Consider the following 22,501-nt stretch of genomic DNA (forward strand, 5'->3'; position numbering starts at 1 on the left):
TGACCAGAGAAGAACAGTCCACAGTGCCCTTCCGAAGAGTGCGCGCATACTATGAAAAATTTGGAATCTTTTGAGATCTCCACTAGTTGGAACTTCATGTCTTCTATTTTATTTCATTACTGGTAGTTGTGCCTCATTTATCTGCTTCAGAATTCTCTCTCTATGCTTCTCTCTTTTCAATCCCTACTTTGATAAACATTTACATGCCATATGCATACAAATGTATTCTTGGGGTCAGCATGTAAAAAGCAAAGATAATGCCTCTTGTCTGCTTTGCATAGAGGATAGGAAATCAATCTAATCATTAAATTCTGATCTATTTTTTCTCTTAAATGTGATCCAGAATCATTGTGCATCCCTAATTTTGCTGTTGTTGTATTGTTGGTCAGTGTAAAGTAATTTCAATAAATTTCATTCCTTACTACCTTATACTTAATCCTGTTTGTCTCACCTTTTCATTCAATCCTCAGCATTTGCACAGTTAGTAACAGCATTGATAGCTAACTTAATCTGCAAATTTACATGTAATTTTTTTTTTCTGTCATGTAGAAAATCCTCCAAATCCAAAATCTAGAACATCCAAAATGCTGGTCATTAAAAAGGTCCTCAAAGAAGAACCAATACTACCAGGATATCCTCTGACAGGGGGATCTCATCCCCAGCCTGTGAAGAATGGGACAGGACCCAGTGTCTATAAGGGATTGGTTCCTAAGGCTGCTGGTCCTCCAGCAAAGGTAAGGTGAAATCTTATCGCAATGGGTAATAATAATTCTTGTTTAATGGCAAGTTTCCAACTATCTTTTCCATTTTATCGTGCAGAAATAATTAAGGTTAAAGCCCAACTTTAATTTGAAGCTATTTAGACAAATATTGTTAAGTGGCTTGCATTAAAGTTGAAAAGCTAACTTTATCTGGTTTTAGTTTAGAGGATGTAATTATCTGAAGTGCAACTTTTCAGCAAGTAAATTCATCAAGTGTTTTGATAACTAATAGCATTGCTAACCATGTGTTGGTCTTGCCTATCATTGTGTGTGCCTACATATTATTTTAGGGTATCTTTTTGACAGTACACAAGAACCTAAAGGGAAAGTGGGGGTGGGGAGACTGACTCCTTGCACACACAATCTCTGTAGGAAAACCCATAGCTGTCCACTGCAGAAGCTTCATTTGGAATCTTTTTGCCATTCTACAAATTGCAAGCAAAAGGCCCAGAGCAATTATGCCTGGCTTTGAAGTTTTGATGTACAAGATGAAGTAGAAATAACTTAATTTTTAGGTCAGAAATTTCCATTTCAGTGCTTTTTAATTCTGACTCGGCAATGCATTAAAATGTCTCTTGACTAATTTGAAGTTTCCGAAGTACTTTGAAACAGATCACCCAGTTAAACCAAACAAAAACTTCTTTGAAAAGGAATAAGGCATGGAAAAAAAAAACTCATTTTTGTGTTCTATTGAAGACTAGTCTTGTAAAGCTCAATATTTTTGACTTGGTTAAATGACGACAAATTTTAGGAGATCTGCAGTGGGAAACGTAGATAAGGCCATGATTGGAACTAATTCAGGCCAAATTGAAACTGATTTGTAATGTCCGTCGAGGCCAATGTTCTTGAATAGGTGGCAAAAGGATACCTGCAGCAATGAAAGCTTCTACCATAAGAAATAGAAACAGCAGTAGGCTGTTTGGCCCCTTTAGCCTATACCACCATTTAATAGGATCGTGGCTGATCTGACATTGCTCAAATTTACATTTCTGCCCTTTCCCTGTACCCCTTGATTCTCCTCCTGATCAACAATCTGCCTATCTCAACGAAGTAATGGGGAAGAGTCAATAAATTTTAAACAGAAACAAGCTTTAGTGTAATATTTTCAAACCTCTGATTATAGTAACTGATGTTTTTTGGATTTCCCTGTGTAAGGAAAGCAAAGGATGCAATGAATTGTGCATCCATTGCAGTCATCTAGAGAGACTAGAGAAGCTAAGGTTGCTGTCATTAGCATTATGAAATATTACTGACAAAAGGAAGCCATGCAGCCCATCAGGTCCATGCCAGCTCTTTTCAAGGGCAATCTAGTTAGTCCACTTCCATCATACCTGTGCAATTCTTTCTCCTTTGGTAGTCATCTAAATCTCTTTTGAAGATGCCTTTTGAATCTGTATCCGTAACCAAATTGGGCAGTGTGTTCAAAATTCTAACTAGCCATTGCATGAATACTTTTTTTTTTATTCCTCCTGCAACCTCTGGCCTTTTTGCCACTTGCCTTAAATTGGTACCACTGGTTATTGACCACTGAAACGCTCAACAGTTTCTCTTTGCTCTAAGGGGAGCAACCCTAAGTTCTACAGTCTGTGCAGAACTCTTAGCCTGATCTGTGTGTAAAGACTGTATCTTTTATTTTCCTGAATTTTTGTGGTCTGAAATGCCTTTTTACGAGGTTATTTAACCAAGTGTTGTTGAAGGATTATTGCACTTCTTGAAAGCAAGCAACTTGAATACTCAGTATTGTTGACACAGTTGCTTGTTCCTGGTATAGTGCAAGGAGAGTTTGCAGTCAAGCTGGAGCCAAGTTGTGTGTATGAATGGGGCTTTGGCTGGCAACAAGTAGCTGTTTGATCTTTGGACGAGTGATAAGTTAGCAGTTATCCGTGTTAACATCTATTTAGTTGGCTGTCAGATACCTGAACAGCTGAGAGATGTGAATGTTTGGGAGAAGCAATCAAATCTCTGAAAAGACAGGAGTTCTCTTTTTATTTTATCCTGCAGTTATAGAATCGTAGCCATACAGCATGGAAGCAGACCCCTTGATCCAACTCATCCATGCCAACCAAGTTTCCAAAACTAAAACTAGTTCTACTTGCCTGCATTTGGCCTGTATCCCTCTAAACCTTTCCTATTTATGTACTTGCACACATGTCTTTTAAATGTTGTAACTACACCTGCATCTTCTGGCAGTTCATTCTACATCTGCACCATCCTCCACGGAAAAAGTTGCTTCTCCTTTTTAAATCTCTCTCCTCTCACCTTTTATTATCCCCTCTAGTTTTGAACCCCTCCGCCCGAGGGCAAAGACCTTTTGTTATTCACCTTATCTATGTCCCTCATGGTTTTGAAATCTCTAAGTTATATTCTCCAGATAGCTCAGTTGATTCTATTTTATCGTTATTTCTTTTGCGTAGTAAGATTCTGTTCTGTTTTATGATTAAAACCAGAATTACAGTATTGCATGCTTCTGTCTCAGTGAGAGATCACACCGTTAAAACCAAACAAACTCAACTTGCCCACCACTGATGCAATCTATTGGAGAAGATTCTTAAAGGACACGATTTTAGTCTTTTGGAAAAGAATAGACTCATTGGGGATAGTCAGCACGGCTTTATGTAGGGGCATTCCTGTTTCAAATGAGGTATGAAATAACTCCAGAGGCTGGTATCCTGGCACCCAGTCACTCTTTTATTTACACGTGGTGAGCCCTTGAAACTGCCCAGCTCCGCTAGAGCCAGCTGAGTGAACAGGATGTCTGACACTCCTGTTTGTATGTGTCAGCCAGGGTTCCCTGATCAGACCTTTAGTAAGAGCCCCAAACAGGGAACTTATTCTGAGGTCCACCTGGCTGACCTCAGTAGAATCACTGACCCCCCACTCTCAGGTCCGAGGATATAGGCCAGTTCTTTATTTTCGTGTAGCTGCTCTAGCGTTTTTAGCACCGGGTCAGGTTCTTTGATTATGCCTCTGATATGAGTGGTGTATAACGCACAGTCGTTGACCTCCTTGCACCTGGGTGTCTTGGAAAAAAAATTCACTCTCTCTTCGGGCCATCAAGTTGCCAAGGTGGCAAAATCTGCTGTGTTCATCTCACGTTCTCAAGTATCTTCAGTGCTTGATGAAGAGGGAGAACCCACAGTTTCCGGAACAGTCGAGACGCTGTTGAGGAGCTGGGCACGTTTTTGCTCCAGAACAGTTGGCAAGTTTGCAGCTTTCATATGGTTCACATGCTTGTTCAGGACAAGCGCACCTCCCTGAATGTTATACGTCACTGGAGCTGACCTCTCGTCAAGTTTTGAGGAAGGGTCACTGGACCTAAGACGTTAACTCTGAATTCTCTCCGCTGATGCTGCCAGGCTTGCTGAGTTTAGCCAGCAATTTCTCTTCTTGTTTGAGAAAGTCAAACCTGCTTGACTTTGTTCTCATCAATCTATCTCTCACAGTTGCATCTGTCCATCACTATTGCTGAGCGACCACTGCACAGACCTTATGGAGATATGCAAAGTTTAATGGATTTTGAACAGATCTAGCAACTCCAAAACTGGGCATCCTTGGGGTCGTGTGAGCCAGCAGCAACAGCAAAATCATGTTCAGTCACAAACTGTAACCCTATGACCTGGTGCATACCCGACTTTACCATTACCATCAAGCTGAAGACCAACCTTAGTTCAATGAATAGGGCAGAAGGACATGCAAGGGCCAGCATGTGGCATGTCTAAAAATGAGACGCGTTAACTTCATGAGAATGCAGCGTAGACTTGCATGCCATTTAGTGGCAGCAGCATGGAATAGACAGAGCTTAGTGGTCCCATAATGAACACGTCTGATCAAAGCTCATCAATTCTGCAGTATCTCGTAATGATGATGGATGATCCAACAATTAAGTTGAGGAGGTGGCTGCATGATATTCCATTGTCAATTACTAGAGAATCCAACATATCAGTGCAAAAATGAAGGCTGAAGCATTTGCATTCATCTTCAACCAGCAGTGCCAAGTGAATAATTCATCTCGGCCTCCTTCAGCCAGTGAGACTCCTTAGGGTCCAGAATACATGCTGAGATCTCCTAGTGCAAATTCTTTCTGATTTTATACTGCTGTGCAGCTACCTTTTTTGGTCAGTCTGTCATCTCACTCTTGAGAACATTCCCAAGAATGGTAACGGTGGGGTCTGTAAGTTTTATAATGCTGTATAACTGTCGGACTGTTGCTTTACTAATCTTGGGGGCAGCTCTTCCAGTTTTGGCACAAGCACCCTATGTTACTAAGGAGCAGGGTTGGGTTTGCATTGTCATTTGATGATAGTTAGTATGTTGAGTTTCATTCATTGTTGAGCAACTATTTTATGTGGTGAACTTTGAGTTCTGTTGCTGGCATATTCCTTAATTATGCCCTATAACAATGATTATTTTAAAAATTAGAAATGGGTATGATTTGGAAGGAAACATGGAAATGTTGGTAACTTGTACTTGAACAGACATGTCGCAATTGATGCCTGTTAGTTACTGGGTTAAATTCATGTGTTTGTAATCTCTTCACCACAAGGAGACTAAAATACAAAATGCAAATACAAAATACAATTTGTTGCTAATAGACCTTGTTTATTACCTATAAAAAGGCATGCTGTTAGGAAATATTACCCATCTTATTCCTTCCATATTTCTGTAAAAAGTCATCATAGAGGGTAGATAAACTAAGACACTCCTAATTGCCGGAAGTCTCACGACACCAGGTTATAGTCCAATAGGTTTGTTTGGGAGCATTGTTCCTTGCTCAGGTGAAGTCATTCACTTTCACTTCACCTGACGAAGGAGTAGCGCTGTGAAAGCTTGTGATTTCAAATAAACCTGTTGGGCTATAACCTGGTGTCATGTGACTTCTGACTTTGTCCACCCCAGTCCAACACCAGCATGATTGAAAATTTGGATTTGAGGAAAAATTGTTTGTGTATAGTTTGATCCAACTTTTACAATGTTACAGAACTGAAATTCGATCTATTGATTTAAATAATAACCAAAAACTGTCTGATTTTTGCTATTGTATATTGAGTCCCCTGATTAGTTCATAGCAATTCATTATTTTAGAACTATTTAATTGGGATTTGAACAAAAGGCAGCATGTTTAAACCTCTGCCTCTTCCCACCCCTTTCTCCTTTGGTGCATTCTTAATCTTTTCCTTAGTACTTTTCCTCTTTCTTTCTTTCTCTCTATCGACTGATCTAGTTCTAGCTCTGTCTATCTTGTCTTTCCTCTCCCACATCTTTGTTCTATTTAATGGTCTGCAATTTTATAATTGGAACCACTTACAATTGATTTATTTTATTTAGCCTGCACAGTGGAAAGGCTCAGCGAAGGAGAACAAACATGGGACTCCATTTGTCAGCTTCAATGCTCTCCTAAAACCTGTACCTCAAACCTTCAGTTCATCACCAAACTCTTTAAAGGAGGTATAGTTTTATGTATTCACGAAGTATTGAATTACCTTTTTTGTGCTCATTTTTAAAATGTGTTTTGTCATGAAACTCCACTTGATGCCCTCGGTTCTGTGTGGAGACTTAAACTGTGCAAAGTAAGTCACTAATTTTTCAGAAACTGACTTGAGATGTTTTTGTGGTGGATTAGTGGGCACTGTGGCCAGTGACTCAGTCGTAAGTTTGCTTAAATCAGCATTTGGTCGAGATTTTTTTCCCCACAGCGAATTTCTGGAGGCTACTCTCGATGAATGTAACATGTAACACACTTTTTGGGTTTGCTCCTGGCTGTTTGAGTTTCTGCATTGGAAGTGACAGCCATTGAAACTCATTTAAAACCTATAAAGAAGCAGTTTTCTGTTTGAGAGACAAATACCACTTTTTTCTTTTGTTGTTATAGCACAGTATTTGTCGTTCTGATCATTTTTTTTAGACGGTAGCTATGATGAAACAACAACAGTCGCTTTGTTATGCAGTTTTACAGGATGAGCAAGAGAAATGACTTCATTCAAGTTCCCATTTCTCATTCAATGGAGATTTGAATGAGCACCTAATTGGCAATACCTGCACACCTCAAAATTAGCTGCGTTTTAATATGCCCTGTGGAAAGTATTAGAAGGAAGAATTTCACTTAATGCAAACTGTACATGTGTACAATTTTTGTAGCATACCAAAATTCCTCATGGAAGTTGTGAAAAGTAATACTTTCTGTCCTAAGTGATGAACAGTCACGAGTGACCTTTTAAAGAAATTCTGAATAGGGGTTGATATTTTCTAATCAACCTGTTCTGACATAGCTATGGAATTGATGGGAGTTGAACCCAGGCCTTCTGGCTCAGGTATGGACGCTACCACTGCATGACAAGAGTCTGTTTTCCAAATGGGTGTTATTTAAATTACTTAATTATTTTCATATTTTTACTGTCACGATCAACTTCAACCTGTACACAAGAAACAATTAAAGTTTGAGGACTGCAGCAAACTAAGATTATTGCTGTGACCCCGTATGCTCCGAACAAGGGATCAAGTAATAAATGTGATATGTTGGGGCTTTTCTGCAAATAGTCATATTGACTCTAACTTGCATAATTTCCTCAATTACTTCGAGATGATGAAATGTTCATGTGCACTGACTTTTATTTGATAGCTCCATCAGCAGAAATATAATTTGTGTGTCACTGTTAAGGCATCTACAGTAGTTACTTTTGGACAAATGTTTCTAAAACTGCATCTGAATTGGTTTCTTGAAAATCAAAACCATAAGAGCGTAAGAAATAGGAACAGGTTGAGGCTGTTCAGATTGTCCAGCTTGCACCACCATTCAATAGGATCATGGCTGATCAACACTCGAGTCCACTTTTCTGCCCTTTCAGTGACCCTTGATTCCCCTACTGATGAACAATTTATCTATCTTGGTTTCAATATATACAAAGACTCTGGTCCCCACAGCTGTCATTGGCAGGGAGTTCCAAAGACACTCAAGCACATGAGAAAAGAAATTCCTCCTCCTCTCAGTCTTCAATTAGTGTCCCTTTTTATTCTGAGATTATGACCTCTGGTCCTAGTCTTTTTCCATGAGGGATAACATTCTCTCAGCATTGACCCTGTCAAGCCCCTTAAGAATCCTACATGTTTCAATGAGATCACCTCATTCTTGTAAATTCCAGTGAGTAAAGTTCCAATCGACTTAACCTTCACTTTATAAATCAGTCTGTCCTTACCAGGGGTCAGTCCAGTGAGCCGCCTTTGAAATACCTCAAATGAAATGATATATTTTCTTTTAAATAAGCAGCCCAAAACTGCTCGCAGTACTCCAGTTTTGGTCTCGCTGGCATCTTGAATAGTTGTGGTAAGATCTCCCTACTCTTTTTGTACTTCAACCCCTTGACATGAAGGGCTGACGTTCCATTAGCCTTCCTGATTTCCTGCTGCAGTGATGTGCTAACTTTGTTTCATGCACGAGTACTCTTGTCTCTGTGTTGGAGATTTCTACCATTTTTTTTCTCCATTCAAATATTAATTCTTTTGTTCTCCCTTCCAAATGGAACATTTTTGTATTTTTCCACACTAAACTCCAGTTGCCAACTTTTTACCCACCTACTTAACCTAGCAATATCTCTTGTAAACTCTTTGTATCCCTCTTCCAAACTGTCTTTCCATCTATTATTGTGTTGCCTGCAAATTTGGCTATGATACATTTGCTTCCTTCCTCTAAGTCATTCATGTATATTGAGAACAGTTGTGTTCTTGCCACTGATCCCTTTGGAACCTCACAGGTCGCCAACCTCAGTGATAGATGCATACAGCACGGAAACAGACCCTTTTGGTCCAACTCATCTAAGCCAACCTTGTTTCCCAAACTAATGTTGTCCCCTTTGCCTGCGTTTGGCCCATATTCCTCTTAAACCTTTCCTATTGGTGTACCTGTCTAAATGTCTTTTAAATGTTGTAATTGTACCTTCATTTGCCACTTCATTGGGCAGTTGATTCCATAAACACTCTGTCTTGGGGGGGTTGGGGGGAAGTTACCCCTCAGGTCCCTTTTAAATCTCTCTCCTCATCTTAAAAAATATGTTCTAGTTCAGAACTACCCTACCCTAGGGCAAAGACCTTTTTTGCTGCTCGCTTTTATCTATGCCCCTCGTTATTTTATAAACCTCTATAAACTCACTCCTCAACTTCCTATGCTCCAGTGGAAAAACGTCTCAGCCTATCTAGCCTCTCCTTGTAATGCAAACCCTCTAGTCCTGGCACATTTTTGTAAATCTTTTCTGAATCCTCTCAAAAGTAATAATGTCGTTCCTACAGAAGGAAAAGAATCTCTTATCCCCATTCACTTGTTTAATCCGGGATTATTGACTTCCCACCCCCCCCCCCCCCCCCCCGCCCCCGGGTGTTTTTGGTGTTTTGGGAATCCGGTTTAGCAACAGCACAGCACCCAGACCCATCTCCACTCTTCCCCACCTCCTGAATGCTATCTCCACACAGTCGCCTGAGGCCAGAATCAAAGCCGATCCCTGGAACTGTGAGGCAGTGCTAACTACTGAGCATATTGCATGGAAACGCTATAGTTCGAGTACTTCAGATGGGTCAGTTTTTGTCCAATGTGTGCAGGAGGGTTTCCTGACACAGTATGTAGATAGGCCAACAAGAGGCGAGGCCACATTGGATTTGGTACTGGGTAATGAACCAGGCCAGGTGTTAGATTTGGAGGTAGGAGAGCACTTTGGTGATAGTGACCACAATTCGGTTACGTTTACTTCAGCGATGGAAAGGGATCGGTATATAAAGCAGGGCAAGAGTTATAGCTGGGGGAAAGGCAATTATGAGGCAAGATTTAGGATGCATAGGATGGAGAAGGAAACTGCAGGGGCTGGGCACAATTGAAATGTGGAGCTTGTTCAAGGAACAGCTACTGCGTGTCCTTGAGGTATGTACCTGTCAGGCAGGGAGGAAGTGGTCGAGCGAGGGAACCGTGGTTTACTAAAGAAGTTGAATCTCTTGTCAAGAGGAAGAAGGAGGCTTATGTAGAGATGAGGCGTGAAGGCTCAGTGAGGGCGCTTGAGAGTTACAAGTTGGCCAGGAAGGACCTAAAGAGAGAGCTAAGAAGAGCCAGAAGGGGACATGAGAAGTCTTTAGCAAGTAGGATCAAGGAAAACCCTAAAGCTTTCTATAGGTATGTCAGGAATAAAAGAATGACTAGAGTAAGATTGGGGCCGGTCAAGGACAGTAGTGGGAAGTTGTGCGTGGAGTCCGAAGAGATAGGAGAGGTGCTAAATGAATATTTTTCGTCAGTATTCACACAGGAAAAAGACAATGTAGTCGAGGAGAATACTGAGATACAGTCTATTAGACTAGACGGGATTGAGGTTCATAAGGAGGAGGTGTTAGCAATTCTGGAAGGTGTGAAAATAGATAAATCCCCTGGGCCGGATGGGATTTATCCTAGGATTCTCTGGGAAGCTAGGGAGGAGATTGCAGAGCCTTTGGCTTTGATCTTTATGTCGTCATTGTCTTCAGGAATAGTGCCAGAAGACTGGAGACTAGCAAATGTTGTCCCCTTGTTCAAGAAGGGGAGTAGAGACAACCCTGGTAATTATAGACCAGTGAGCCTTACTTCGGTTGTGGGTAAAGTGTTGGAAAGGATTATAAGAGATAGGATTTATAATCATCTAGAAAGGAATAATTTGATTAGGGATAGTCAACACGGTTTTGTGAAGGGTAGGTCGTGCCTCACAAACCTTATTGAGTTCTTTGAGAAGGTGACCAAACAGGTGGATGAGGGTAAAGCGGTTGATGTGGTGTATTTGGATTTCAGTAAAGCGTTTGATAAGGTTCCCCATGGTAGGCTATTGCAGGAAATACGGAGGCATGGGATTGAGGGTGATTTAGCGGTTTGGATCAGAAATTGGCTAGCTGTAAGAAGACAGAGGGTGGTGGTTGATGGGAAATGTTCATCCTGGAGTTCAGTTACTAGTGGTGTACCTCAAGGATCTGTTTTGGGGCTACTGCTGTTTGTCATTTTTATAAATGACCTGGATGAGGGCGTAGAAGGATGGGTTAGTAAATTTGCGGATGACACCAAAGTCGGTGGAGTTGTGGATAGTGCGGAAGGATGTTGCAGGTTACAGAGGGACATAGATAAGCTGCAGAGCTGGGCTGAGAGGTGGCAAATGGAGTTTAATGTGGAAAAGTGAGAGGTGATTCACTTTGGAAGGAGTAACAGGAATACAGAGTACTGGGCTAATGGTAAGATTCTTGGTAGTGTGGATGAGCAGAAAGATCTCGGTGTCCATGTGCATAGATCACTGAAAGTTGCCACCCAGGTTGATAGCGTTGTTAAGAAGGCGTACAGTATGTTAGGTTTTATTGGTAGAGGGATTGAGTTTCGGAGCCATGAGGTCATGTTGCAGCTGTACAAAACTCTGGTGTGGCCGCACTTGGAGTATTGCGTACAGTTCTGGTCACCGCATTATAGGAAGGATGTGGAAGCATTGGAAAGGGTGCAGATGAGATTTACCAGGATGTTGCCTGCTATGGAGGGAAGGTCTTATGAGGAAAGGCTGAGGGTTTTGAGGCTGTTTTCGTTAGAGAGAAGGTTAAGAGGTGACTTAATAGAGACATACAAGATGATCGGAGGATTAGATAGGGTGGACAGTGGGAGGCTTTTTCCTCGGATGGTGATGGCTAGCACGAGGGGACACAGCTTTAAATTGAGGGGTGATGGATATAGGACAGATGTCAGAGGTAGGTTCTTTACTCAGAGAGTAGTAAGGGCGTGGAATGCCCTGCCTGCAAAAATAGTAGACTCGCCCACTTTAAGGGCATTTAAATGGTCATTGGATAAACATATGGATGATAATGGAATAGTTTAGGTTAGATGGGCTTCAGATTGGTTTCACAGGTCGGCGCAACATCGAGGGCCGAAGGGCCTGTACTGCGCTATTATGTTCTATGTTCTATGTCATCCTTTTGGTATCCTATTTTTTGATGGAGCCATTTTCCTTTATAAATATTTAATATGTGCCAATCTGTGAGGAAGCAAGTGGAAAGGAAAATCTACCCTACACCCTTGATTTTTATTTTATCTTAATTTAATATGGACTGTAGGTTTTCCATATTTAAACATTTACATTTATATTTAATAGTAAATGTACTTTGACCATAATGGCTTATAGAATACAGAAGTTATGTTTGTCAAGTCAGCACATTAATGTTGCAAGATTCATACTTCCTATTCGTGCTATAATTATTTTAATTTTAAATCCTAGTTTTCTCCACACAGTATATCCAATACAGTAACAAATATTTTAGACGTAAGTTGCAGCTTGTGAATCTACTTGTCTGATTAAAGCCTATCTGCATACTGTTTCCTACTGAAATTTTACAAAAATATTTAGTGCAGTGTGTAACATTTTTCTGGAAAGTAGAATATGTTGTTGTCTGCTTATGTTAAAACACTAACAGATGAAATAAATGTATCATTTATCTAAGTCGTACGTTGAATGTGCTGTACATTATCTTTGAATTAATTTACTGATTCAATTTATTGCAATAGAGTAGTCGTTCCAATTCTTCTTCACCAATTGACATAGCAAGTCAACCTCGTATGTTGAAACTGACACGCATGCGCTCTGACAAGAAAAGTGATTTTCTGAAGACTTTGAAACAGGACAAGCCTGGTGAAGGATATCTTGATGATGGAGACAGTATGGATAAAGAAAAGGTAACTATGTATCCTAATATGAAAATATTCTAGTTGGCATAATTTGGTATTGCTGCTTTCATTTTGTGCTGTGTGCATGGTAACTTTTGGTATTCAACTGCTGACGTTCATACCTGCTCAGTTAAATGCGCACACTCTGAAATCTGTGCTTTGCTTCTTAACAAGATGCACTGTTGCAGTCTTCACAGATGTTATTTCACTGTTTTTCTGTTGATTGTGTGAGCTTCCTGTTTTTACAATGTACACACTCGAAAGGAAACATTGGAAATGGTTCTTATTCAGTGATATGCAACTGATTTTTCAAATGGCATATTCAATCAAGATTACTGTTGAACAACCATGGGAAATACACTTTACAATTGTGAAACATTATTGCCTTAGAATATCATTTTCAACAATGAGTTTTGCTTAATCACATTTTAAGATAGATGCTGAAATATCAGACAATCTTCATCATTTTCAGAAAGCAAGTGAATTCCAAAGTTAATTACAGTCCGCGCTTTCTGCTCTTGATTTACTGACTGAGAGCTCTTTATTTTGCTTGGCTGATTAGCCTGCTTAATGCCTACTTTTTTAATAGTTAGATGTCCTAGATCCCTTTTAGATTCAAATTCCATTGGTCAATCAGCATTGAAGAAGTGGGTGCTTTACTGCCCTCAAAATCTGTATCAACTGCTTCTCTTGAGGTCAGCAATGAGCACTGCTATTTTACTGGTGATGCAAAATCTGCAAGAAATGGTGGTGTGAACTTTTGATCAGGTGATGAGTAAATCATTTTGGGTTAATTTGGTTTACAACTGGAGGCATGGCATACTGATGTGTAGACATAATTGGGGAACTTTATAAATCACTGGTCCAATTAATTAAGCTGCAGTTTTCTGAATTTTTGGGGGTATTTCAAGAATGCCGAAAGGTATTCGAAAGGTTATTGAGGATTGTTGAGGATTATTTCAATTCTGAGGAGAGGTTTACCAAGTTTATACTTTTCTCTCTGGAACAGAAGGCTAAGAGGAGACCTATTTGAAATTTTCAGGGTGATGAGAGGTTCCGATAGAGTTTTTGTTCTGTTTAAAATAAACTCTCTTGGTGAGAGGCCAAATAACCAGATGCTGCAGATTTAAAATTTGCAAAAGCCCCCGATGGGAGGTGGGACAGTATGTAAAGTACCAAGTGGAGTAGAAAGATTCAAACTGAATTTCAAATTCAGATGTCTGTGGGACAAAAGAGCTTGGGTAAAAATTGCTGAAGGGCAATTTCACTGCTGTTTTGTATAATAATTTTTCATGATTTGATTCTTGAAATGGGCTTCCAAATATGGGGACCGAAACTGTGAAACAAAAGGCAAACTATGGGCTAATAATTTTTTATTTGAAGGAAAAGCTAGATAGGCTTAATGAGTTCCTGATCTTTATATTAGATAAAGTACAATAACACCAATGTACTTGTTTTGTAATAGAGTACCCTACACTAATGTTCCTGAGAACACATTCAGATTTCACCATGGAAGTGAGGAAGTAAATTTATTATTTTCTTGTGTAAGGAAAATTGATATTTCCAGGTTTTTTAAGGTAATTTGAAGTCATTCTCAAACTTATCAAATGTTATTTCAGTAATATCCACTTGGGGAGGATGACTGTCTTGTCTCAAACTGTCGATCGTAACTCGACATGGTTGACTAGCCTGTTCTGTGAAGTTATCTGAAAAACGTTTTGGTCATATCAAACTACTAATAGTGGTTCAGGAAATCAGCTTATCAACCTCGAAGAACAATTAGAAATGGCTTTGCCAGCCATGCCGTCCTCTTTAATTAATATTGTTTAAAATTAGCTTATGAGCTCTCTGGAGTTTTGAGGTTTTACTGTCAACACTTGACCAATCCATTCTTAGTCTTGAAGACTTCACCTGGATCACCTTGCCAAACCTGAGCTGAAATGAAATAAAACAAATACTGGACGCAAACAGTAGGTTTGTCTGCATCTGTGGAGAAAGAATAAGTTGATTTTTTTTTTCAGGTCTGTTCTTATTTTTCATAAGAACTGGACAGTTTTAGAGATGTAATAGACTTTGAGTAAGTAAAAAGATAGAGGAAGGCTAAAATAACAAAATAGAAGGTCTGTAATGGGGTGGAGGGCAGGAGAGATTCACAGTGTTCCTTGTGAAATGCCACGTGGAGTGATAATGGGACTGTTTACAAAAGTAAAGAAAGATGTATGTAGAGGAGTCATGAATGGTGAGATGTTGAATTGCTGTTGTCTGGAAGCAAAAATGAGGAGACAGAAAACATCAAAAAAGTACATTTGGTGGCACAGTTATGATCTGAAATTGTTTAATTCAACATTGAGTCCAGAAGTGCCCAGATTAAAAATGAGGTGTTATTCCTAAAACATCTGGAACATTATATAGGAAACCAAGTGAGAAAGTTCACAACAGGAAAAGCTGAAGAAGTCAAATAAGTGACGAGTAGGAAGTCATCCATATTCACCTCGTCCACGTTTGGTCACTTCCATTTAGAGTAGGCCACATTATAGGCAATTGATACAGCATGCTAAACTAAAAGAACTAGAAGTAAATCAGTGTTTTACTTTTTAAATAAGTGCTTTGAATTTGGATGTTGAGAAGGGCAGGAGTTGCATCCCCTGACTTAGCATGGAAGGTAATGAGGGTTGTGGTGATGGAGTGGGGGGGCAATGTTTAGGGAAGGTTAGGAGATGTTGAAGTGACGGAGGAGTGGACCAAGTTAGAGGTATTGTAGAGGAGTAAACTATTCTGATTGCTCGGGGGTGTGGAGTGGTTCTCGTTGACGTAAGAATCTGGGTTTGATGGGAATGAGGGAAGGTGGAAGGTGAGGACTTTGGAAACTAATCATGGTTATTGGGCTCACTGGGATGGATGTGACTTTTTTTTATTCTTTCAAAAAGCACTTGTTATAAGGAATCACAATTGTCACTCCTCTGCAATGCTTGCAAGGGTATCTTCCCACGATTAGGTGGCCAGAATCTAGCCAATACCATACATGGAAACAATACTACTTTTTTTTAGACTTTGTAATCTGCTAATATCGCAAATTCATAGAATCCCTACAGGGTGGAAAGAGGCCATTTGACACATGGAGTCTGCACCCCCAACCCTCCAAAGAACATGCCACCTATACCTACAAACTCCCACCCCATAACCCTGCATTTACCATGAGTAATCCACCTAACCTGCACACTTTGGGGCAATTTAACATTGCCAATCCAGCTAACATGCATGTCTTTAGACTGTAGATGAAACCAGAGCACCTGGAGGAAACCCATGTAGACATGTGGAGAATGTGCAAACTCTGTACAGTCAACCAAGGCTGGAATCGAACCCGGGTGCTGTGAAACAGCAGTGCTAAACCACTGAGCCACCTGGCATTTCTTAATGCCTTTTTTCTTTCCAGAAATTTTCAGTTTGTTCTTTGTTTATCAGTGGGCCCAAATTATTTAACATGCTATTGCTCTATTTTGTACTGCCCCCAGTCTTTCCCTTCTCTTCCCTGTGCATCTGCCCCATTTCCAACCCCCAATGTTTCCTCCTTATCTGAAGTTGTTTTCTGCTGGGGTGCTAATCCATCAATGTACCATTACCCATTTAGCTGCATGGCTGCTGTAGTGATTCCAATCATCCCTTGTCCATTGTTTAGAAACTTACTTTCAACAGCAGGTTGCTGGCAAACAATATGTAGCATGAACTTTGTTCCCACTGATAATGGAGGTTGGGGGGGGGGGGAAGAAATATGTCAACGGAACCGTTCTTTCTGTTAGGTATTTTTTGTCAGTGCTTGAGCTACTGGTGCTGCTTCATTGTTCTGTGAAAATTGTCTGTCTTGCTTAGCTGTGTAATAATTTTAACTGCAGCCCAGAAGTAACTTTTATTACGAATAACTTGTGAAAATTGTTGCAGTGTATTCCTTTTGTTTTGAGTTTTTTTGGTCACCAATTGTGAGATATGTAAAGGAGCTAAATATTTCGGAATAAAAGCAAAATACTGGGGATTGGAACGAAAATCCAAGTGCTGGAGCAACTCGGCAGGTCAGGAGAGAGAAACACAGTTAATAGTTCGAATCTGAGCAGTCAGATCAGACTTGGAGGGTGGGGGGAGGTAAATATTCTAACTTTTTCGCACACGCTTGTTCTAGCACTGTTACAGATATTTCTGAATCTGCTGCCTTTGTTCCTTGCTGCGTTAGTTTGATTTGCAAAGTATTGCTTTGTGGAGGGTAATTCTATCATGTATCCTTCTTGTTGCCGTATGGAGTTGACATCATTAGGATGTTCTGAAATCTGAGACTATATGTGGAACTTAACAAATTTCTATTAAGCCGATGTGACATCACGCGTTCATGTTATGAGTGTGCATCGGGGGAAAAAAAACAACTTGGGTATTTGTGAAACAGTTGGACTCCTTTTGTCTATGCAAGGTGCACAAGTCATTTTCTAACTGGACCAGTGACATGACAGATTCTACTGTTCAGTTGTGTACTTTTGATAATTTAGTCATTACTGTTTTGTGAGAATTTGCTGTATGTATATTGGCTTCTATATTTCTACGCAGTGACTGCACTTGAGAGATTGCCTGTACCTTAACGCAGCAAATTTTATTCACCTAACACGCCTGTACTTGCTGATCTACACCAGTTTCTGATTGAACAATGCTTTGATTTTTACAAATCTCATCCTCGTTTTTGCATCCCTTAATGGTATCGTCCTGACTATGTCATTTCCTATAATCCTGAGCTTTCAGCAGTCTTTTAATTCCAGCTTCTCCAGCGTGCCACATCTAGATTGCTTCGCTGTGGTGACTGTGCACCATCAGTTGCTTAGGTCCCAAGCTCTTGAATTCCCTCTGTCTTTCTATCTCTCTTTTTTTTTTTTTTTCCATCCCACTTTTTTCCTTTCTTAAGGTCCCTTTAAAATTTAACCTCCTTGACCAAGTTTCTGGTCAATTGTCCTAATATCTCCTTGTGTAACTCCACTGCCTCATCCTGTTTCATAATGTCTTTGAAATGCCTTGGGCTGGCTTATTACATTACAGGCAATATCAAACCAGCTGTTTTGTTGTGTTTACCTGTTCCGCCTCTCTCTGACTGTTGCCGCTCTTCATATTGAGAACTGAAACCAGGTATAGACAGACCCTATACTAGCACAATTGAATTTTCTTTTAGTCCCCTTGTTAAAAAGTCTATTGAATTTAGATTTTTACAACAATGAGTGAGACTTAATTTTGAGGGAAGTAAACCAGTTATGAACTTGGACCTATATCTCATGTTCACCATTATGCACAAATTATGGTTTAGTTTAGCAAATAATTTATTAATATGTCTGTAATTTGTGTAGTTTGAAGTATAAAACCAGAATTGAATTACCTTTTGTGATGGCTTTAATGCAAGCTAATCGACCTTGGAGAAAAGATCTCTAGCTGGGAACTTTGTTGGCAATATAGGGACAGCTGAGAAAATTCTTGATATAATTGCTTGTTGCGAGTTTGGGATTGGGGGACGTGTAGGGGGTGGGGAAAATCAAATATGAGCCCTCTCGTTGACTTTTAGAGGTACAAGATGTTTCAATTGCAAGTTATAATTACATTATTGATCCACATTCAATGGGTTCTGTTGTTGGTATTTGAGGGTTTGTGACTGCAGTTGACCATTTATACATAGCTACAAGAATATCCTGTGGATGAGGATGCTGGGTTAATACTTAATGCAGTTTAGAAGGATAGGGGTGGGGGGGAATGATCTGTTTGAAACTTATAGAATACTGAGAGGGCTGGATAGAGTGAATGTGGAAAAGATGTTTCCAATAGTAGCAGAGACTGGGGCCCAAAGGCACAGCCCGGGGTGACAGACAATCCTTCAGAACCGAGATGAGGAGGAATTTCTTTAGCCAGTGGGTGATTAATCCGTGGAACTCATTACCACAGAAGCCAGTGGATGTCAAGTCATTGAGTGTATTTAAAGCAGACAGCTTCTCAATTAGTCAGAGGATCAAGTGTTATAGGGAGAAGGCAGGAGAATGGTGTTGAGAAACATATCGTTCATGAGCGAATGGTGGAGGAGACTCGATGGGCCAGATGACCTAATTTGACTCCTATCTTGTCTGATCATTTGTTATAAAACCATCAGATGCATTAAATTGTTATGAAGCAACAAACAAGGCATGATACATTTTTTTAGTTAGGCTACATTCTCCTCTTTGTCCATCAAAATTGGCGATGGTTTACTGATACCAAAAGAGATGCCACAGTTATCACAGAGGATAGTGATCTCTTTCAAGCTGTGAAGACAGCATCCTATGCTGTAGCTGAAGTACTAGGGTCTCTTTCTTGGGCCTGACTTCAATCTCTCTGTCAGTCTTCCCACCTGGAGAAGTCCTGATTTGGGCTGCCTTGTATAAGGACCACCTGATGATGACTGCTCTCTGACCCTGAGCACTTGGTGTAGCTTTATTTCTTGGGGCCAGTTGTTTATACTGTGTTAATTACTTATTTGAATCCTTCTGACCAATGGACATGGGCAACTACTCTGTTAGAATAACTATTCCCCAATTCCAAACCTTCATTTTAAAGATTAGTTGTTAATCTTTTTAAGAAAATAAAACCTTTATATTTTCCTAAACTCTGCCTTCATAATAAAGTGCAGATATCAGCTTATAGGGCATAATGATCCCAATGGTCTTTATCATCCTTTTTGTCTTATTAGAATTGTTTATTTTGGGGAAAGCAAGTAACTGCTGTAACAACAGTTACATGAGATTGTGTGCGCTACACAGGAAGTATTCAGGGTGGGGGTGTGGGAAGTGAGTTTTACAGAGACACTAATTTCTAACACTGTTTAAGACTTCAGTTCTTATTGTGATAGCATGTCGGGTGAGGTAATTGACAGAGGAGAATACAGTTAATTTCAGACTGAAATGATGTCTTGGAGAATGAAATATATTATGTTGGGAACAAAGACATTGGCTTATCTTTACCCTGCAGAATTTACAGTTTTACAATTGAAATTCTTTTGACGTGCAATCCTCTGTTATGGAAGAAACGACAGCCAATTTACATGCTGCAGCTTGCACAGACAGCAATAGAATGTGACTAGGTTTGTTTTAGTAATGTTGTTTGAGGGATATATTTCAGGTAGAACACCAGAGTTAACTCCAGTGCTCCTCGTTGAAACAATAATATGAAACCTTTTTATCTCCATTTGAGAGAGCAGACAGAGCCCTATTTAAATAAGTCTTCAATAGATGGTATTTCACAGAGTATTGCTCCCTCAGTATTGCATTGAAGTGTTGGCTTAAAAATTGGGTCAAACCACTGGGGTCCTTGAACCTTTTGACTGGGTCACGACATTGCTCTCACTTGAGCTACAGAACCACTGGTATTGATAGATGTTGGTATATTTAAAATTGATTTTTGATTTTCTCTTGGTTTTCTTCCATCTGCTTTCTAAAGGGATACATTTTCTCTTGCCCAATAGAAATATTTTACTTTTCTAAATAAGAATTATTAATCACAAAGGCTCATATTGACAGCACTTGTGCTACAAACGGTATTGGACGTCTTTTGCGTTGGCCATGTATTTAAAAATAATTAAACTATCTGTTCACCTATAAACAAACAGAAGTTGCTGGAAAAGTTTAACAGTCTGGCAGCATCTATGAAGAAAAAATCAGAGTTAACGTTTCAGGTCTGATGACCCTTCCTCCGTTCTGAAACGTTAACTCTGATTTTTTCTTCATAGATGTTGCCAGACCTGCTAAGCTTTTCCAGCAACTTCTGTTTTTGTTCCGGATTTACAGCATCCACGGTTCTTTTGGCTTTTGCTTACCTATAAAAATTGTTATACTGTAATTGTGGAACTTTAAAAGTTTTCACCAATCCAGAAGTGTTCTTTCATTTTTAAGAAAGAAATATTCGCTGACAGCTTGTCTGCAAGAATTGTTTATATTCGTCTTGGTCTATTGCCTGCAGGATTATGGAATGTTTAGCATGCAACAAAACAAGAATACTCATCAAGAAAGAGATGAAAATCGAAATTTTGATAAAAATGGTGATCGTAGGGAGAAGGGAAATGCTCGAACTCTGTCCCAGTCAACCATTCACCCATCAGCATTCCCCCAATGTAATATTTTATCAAGTTCGCTGGAAGCTGAGCATAGGTATGTGTATAAAATCATTGACTTACTTCTAAACTTTGAAACTTCAGTTTGTCTTATGGAATGGACATAGCGAAATTGCAAAGGCATGAGAGTTGTGAGGAAACTTACCATCCTTCGATAGCGAGACTTGGACACAGTGTTGCCGGCTGCTATGAATATACCTGTCCAACTGTAGCCTTGGCGATTTCCATAGAATGCAATTTCCTTCCCATTTTTTTCATCCTGGCAATGGTATTTCGGCATGTTTGTGACTTCGAATCCCCCCCGCCTCCCTCCCTCTTGCATAAATGCTATCCTTTTCTCTTGCACAGATATGTTTTTTTGATCTTAAAGATTGTTACATTCGTTTTGTCATAGCCATAACTCAAGCTATCCTGGCATTTTTTTACCTATCACCTTGTTTTCATTCCAACTACATCATTTACCATACCAGAAACCATCTTTCAGTGTACAATATTTGCATCTGTTATGACAACCAAGTAAGTTGTTCTTTTAATATCTATGGAAATGTTGTATTGGATAATTGGGTTTGCTTGCACTTTGTTCGTACAAATGGGTTTAAAAATTCTAAAGTGTTATGATCTGGACCACACTGAAACTAGCTAGCAGCTAAATGGTGAATAATTAACCTTGAACTAGAAATGTGGTATGGAAAGATTTCACTTAAACTTACTCGGGTCTTCAGATGTTAGTGACGATTTCTAAATGTATAACATTTGAATGTGGATTTCCTTTGGTATGCCACAGTCACCTCTAATATTATTTTTGTTTTACATGTAGGCTGCTTAAAGAAATGGGTTGGCAGGAAGAAAGTGAAAATGATGAAACTTGTGCTCCATTGACAGAGGATGAGATGAGGGAATTCCAGGCCATCAGTGAACAGGTAATAGGCAAAATTGGATCCATTCTTCAAACTTTTCAATTCCCCAGCTTTTCCCTTTGTAAGTTCCTGTTGCGTTTATAGGTATGCAACTTTTTGGATCAGATAGCAGCCAATATTCCAAACAGCGAAATTCTGCAAATATCAAATTGTAGGTCTGTAAATTTTGAGAGGATTTTTCGCAAGTCGAAAGCCATCTCTAAGCATGCAGTGGTCAAACCCCCACTGTAGATTTTCTTGGCATGTGCTGAACAGAGCTTTGGCTTTAATTTCTGGAACCAGGCAGTTCCTACTATCTTTGATATCGAGGTTGTTGGGTCCCCCTCTGTTCCAGTTATTTGAGTTTTAGAAGCCAATGATTTCCTTTTGCCATTAAAACTGTTCTTTCAGATGGCGTAAAGATGCTTGATGCAACAGTAACATCATTCACGATATTGCATGACAAGATTGTCAATGAGCCTGTGAATTTTGCTAATATGTCTCTTTGTCTTCAAGATGGTTGTGTGTAGATATTTAAAAACACTTTGCATGGTTATGAGCATACAAACATATGAATGAGAAATGTAACTAGGTCATTTGGCCCCTTAGGTCTACTCCACCATTCAGTCAGATCACAAGTGGTCTATTTTGAATTTAGAATTCCACATTTCCATTTACTCTATGCTTGATCCCTTGCCTAACAAAAATCTATCTCCATGTTGCATAAAATACAATGGCCGTGTTGTCACTGCCTTCTGAGGCAGAATTCCAACGTTGAACAACCCTCTGTGAGGAAAGGAAATCCCTTCACCTCTGTCAGGATGACCTCTAAACAGTCACCTGTAGATCTAAACTGACCCACAAGAGGAAACCTCATGTTCATATTCACCTTGTCGAGACCCTTCAGGATTTTATACTTGAATCAAGACACCACTCGCTTTTCTGAAATCCAGTGAAAACAAGCCTAGCCTATCCAGTCTTTTCCATAAAATAGCCTGCTCATTCTAGG

At 39.7% G+C, this 22,501-nt stretch overlaps 1 protein-coding gene across 2 annotated transcripts in view; it reads left to right on the forward strand.

Moving 5' to 3' along the window:
- The window catches only part of LOC109922519 (vasculin), a 59,833-nt gene that overhangs the window by 28,225 nt on the left and 9,107 nt on the right, over nt 1-22,501 (forward strand). For both annotated transcript variants that reach the window (XM_048600501.1, XM_048600497.1), the window contains exons 7-11: nt 550-734; nt 6,087-6,206; nt 12,289-12,456; nt 20,446-20,633; nt 21,414-21,516. In XM_048600501.1, coding sequence (XP_048456458.1) covers nt 550-734; nt 6,087-6,206; nt 12,289-12,456; nt 20,446-20,633; nt 21,414-21,516 — 764 coding nt within the window. The remainder of the gene's footprint in view (nt 1-549; nt 735-6,086; nt 6,207-12,288; nt 12,457-20,445; nt 20,634-21,413; nt 21,517-22,501) is intronic.

This window comes from Rhincodon typus, chromosome 1 (assembly GCF_021869965.1).
Source record: "Rhincodon typus isolate 14 chromosome 1, sRhiTyp1.1, whole genome shotgun sequence".
NCBI lineage: Eukaryota > Metazoa > Chordata > Chondrichthyes > Orectolobiformes > Rhincodontidae > Rhincodon > Rhincodon typus.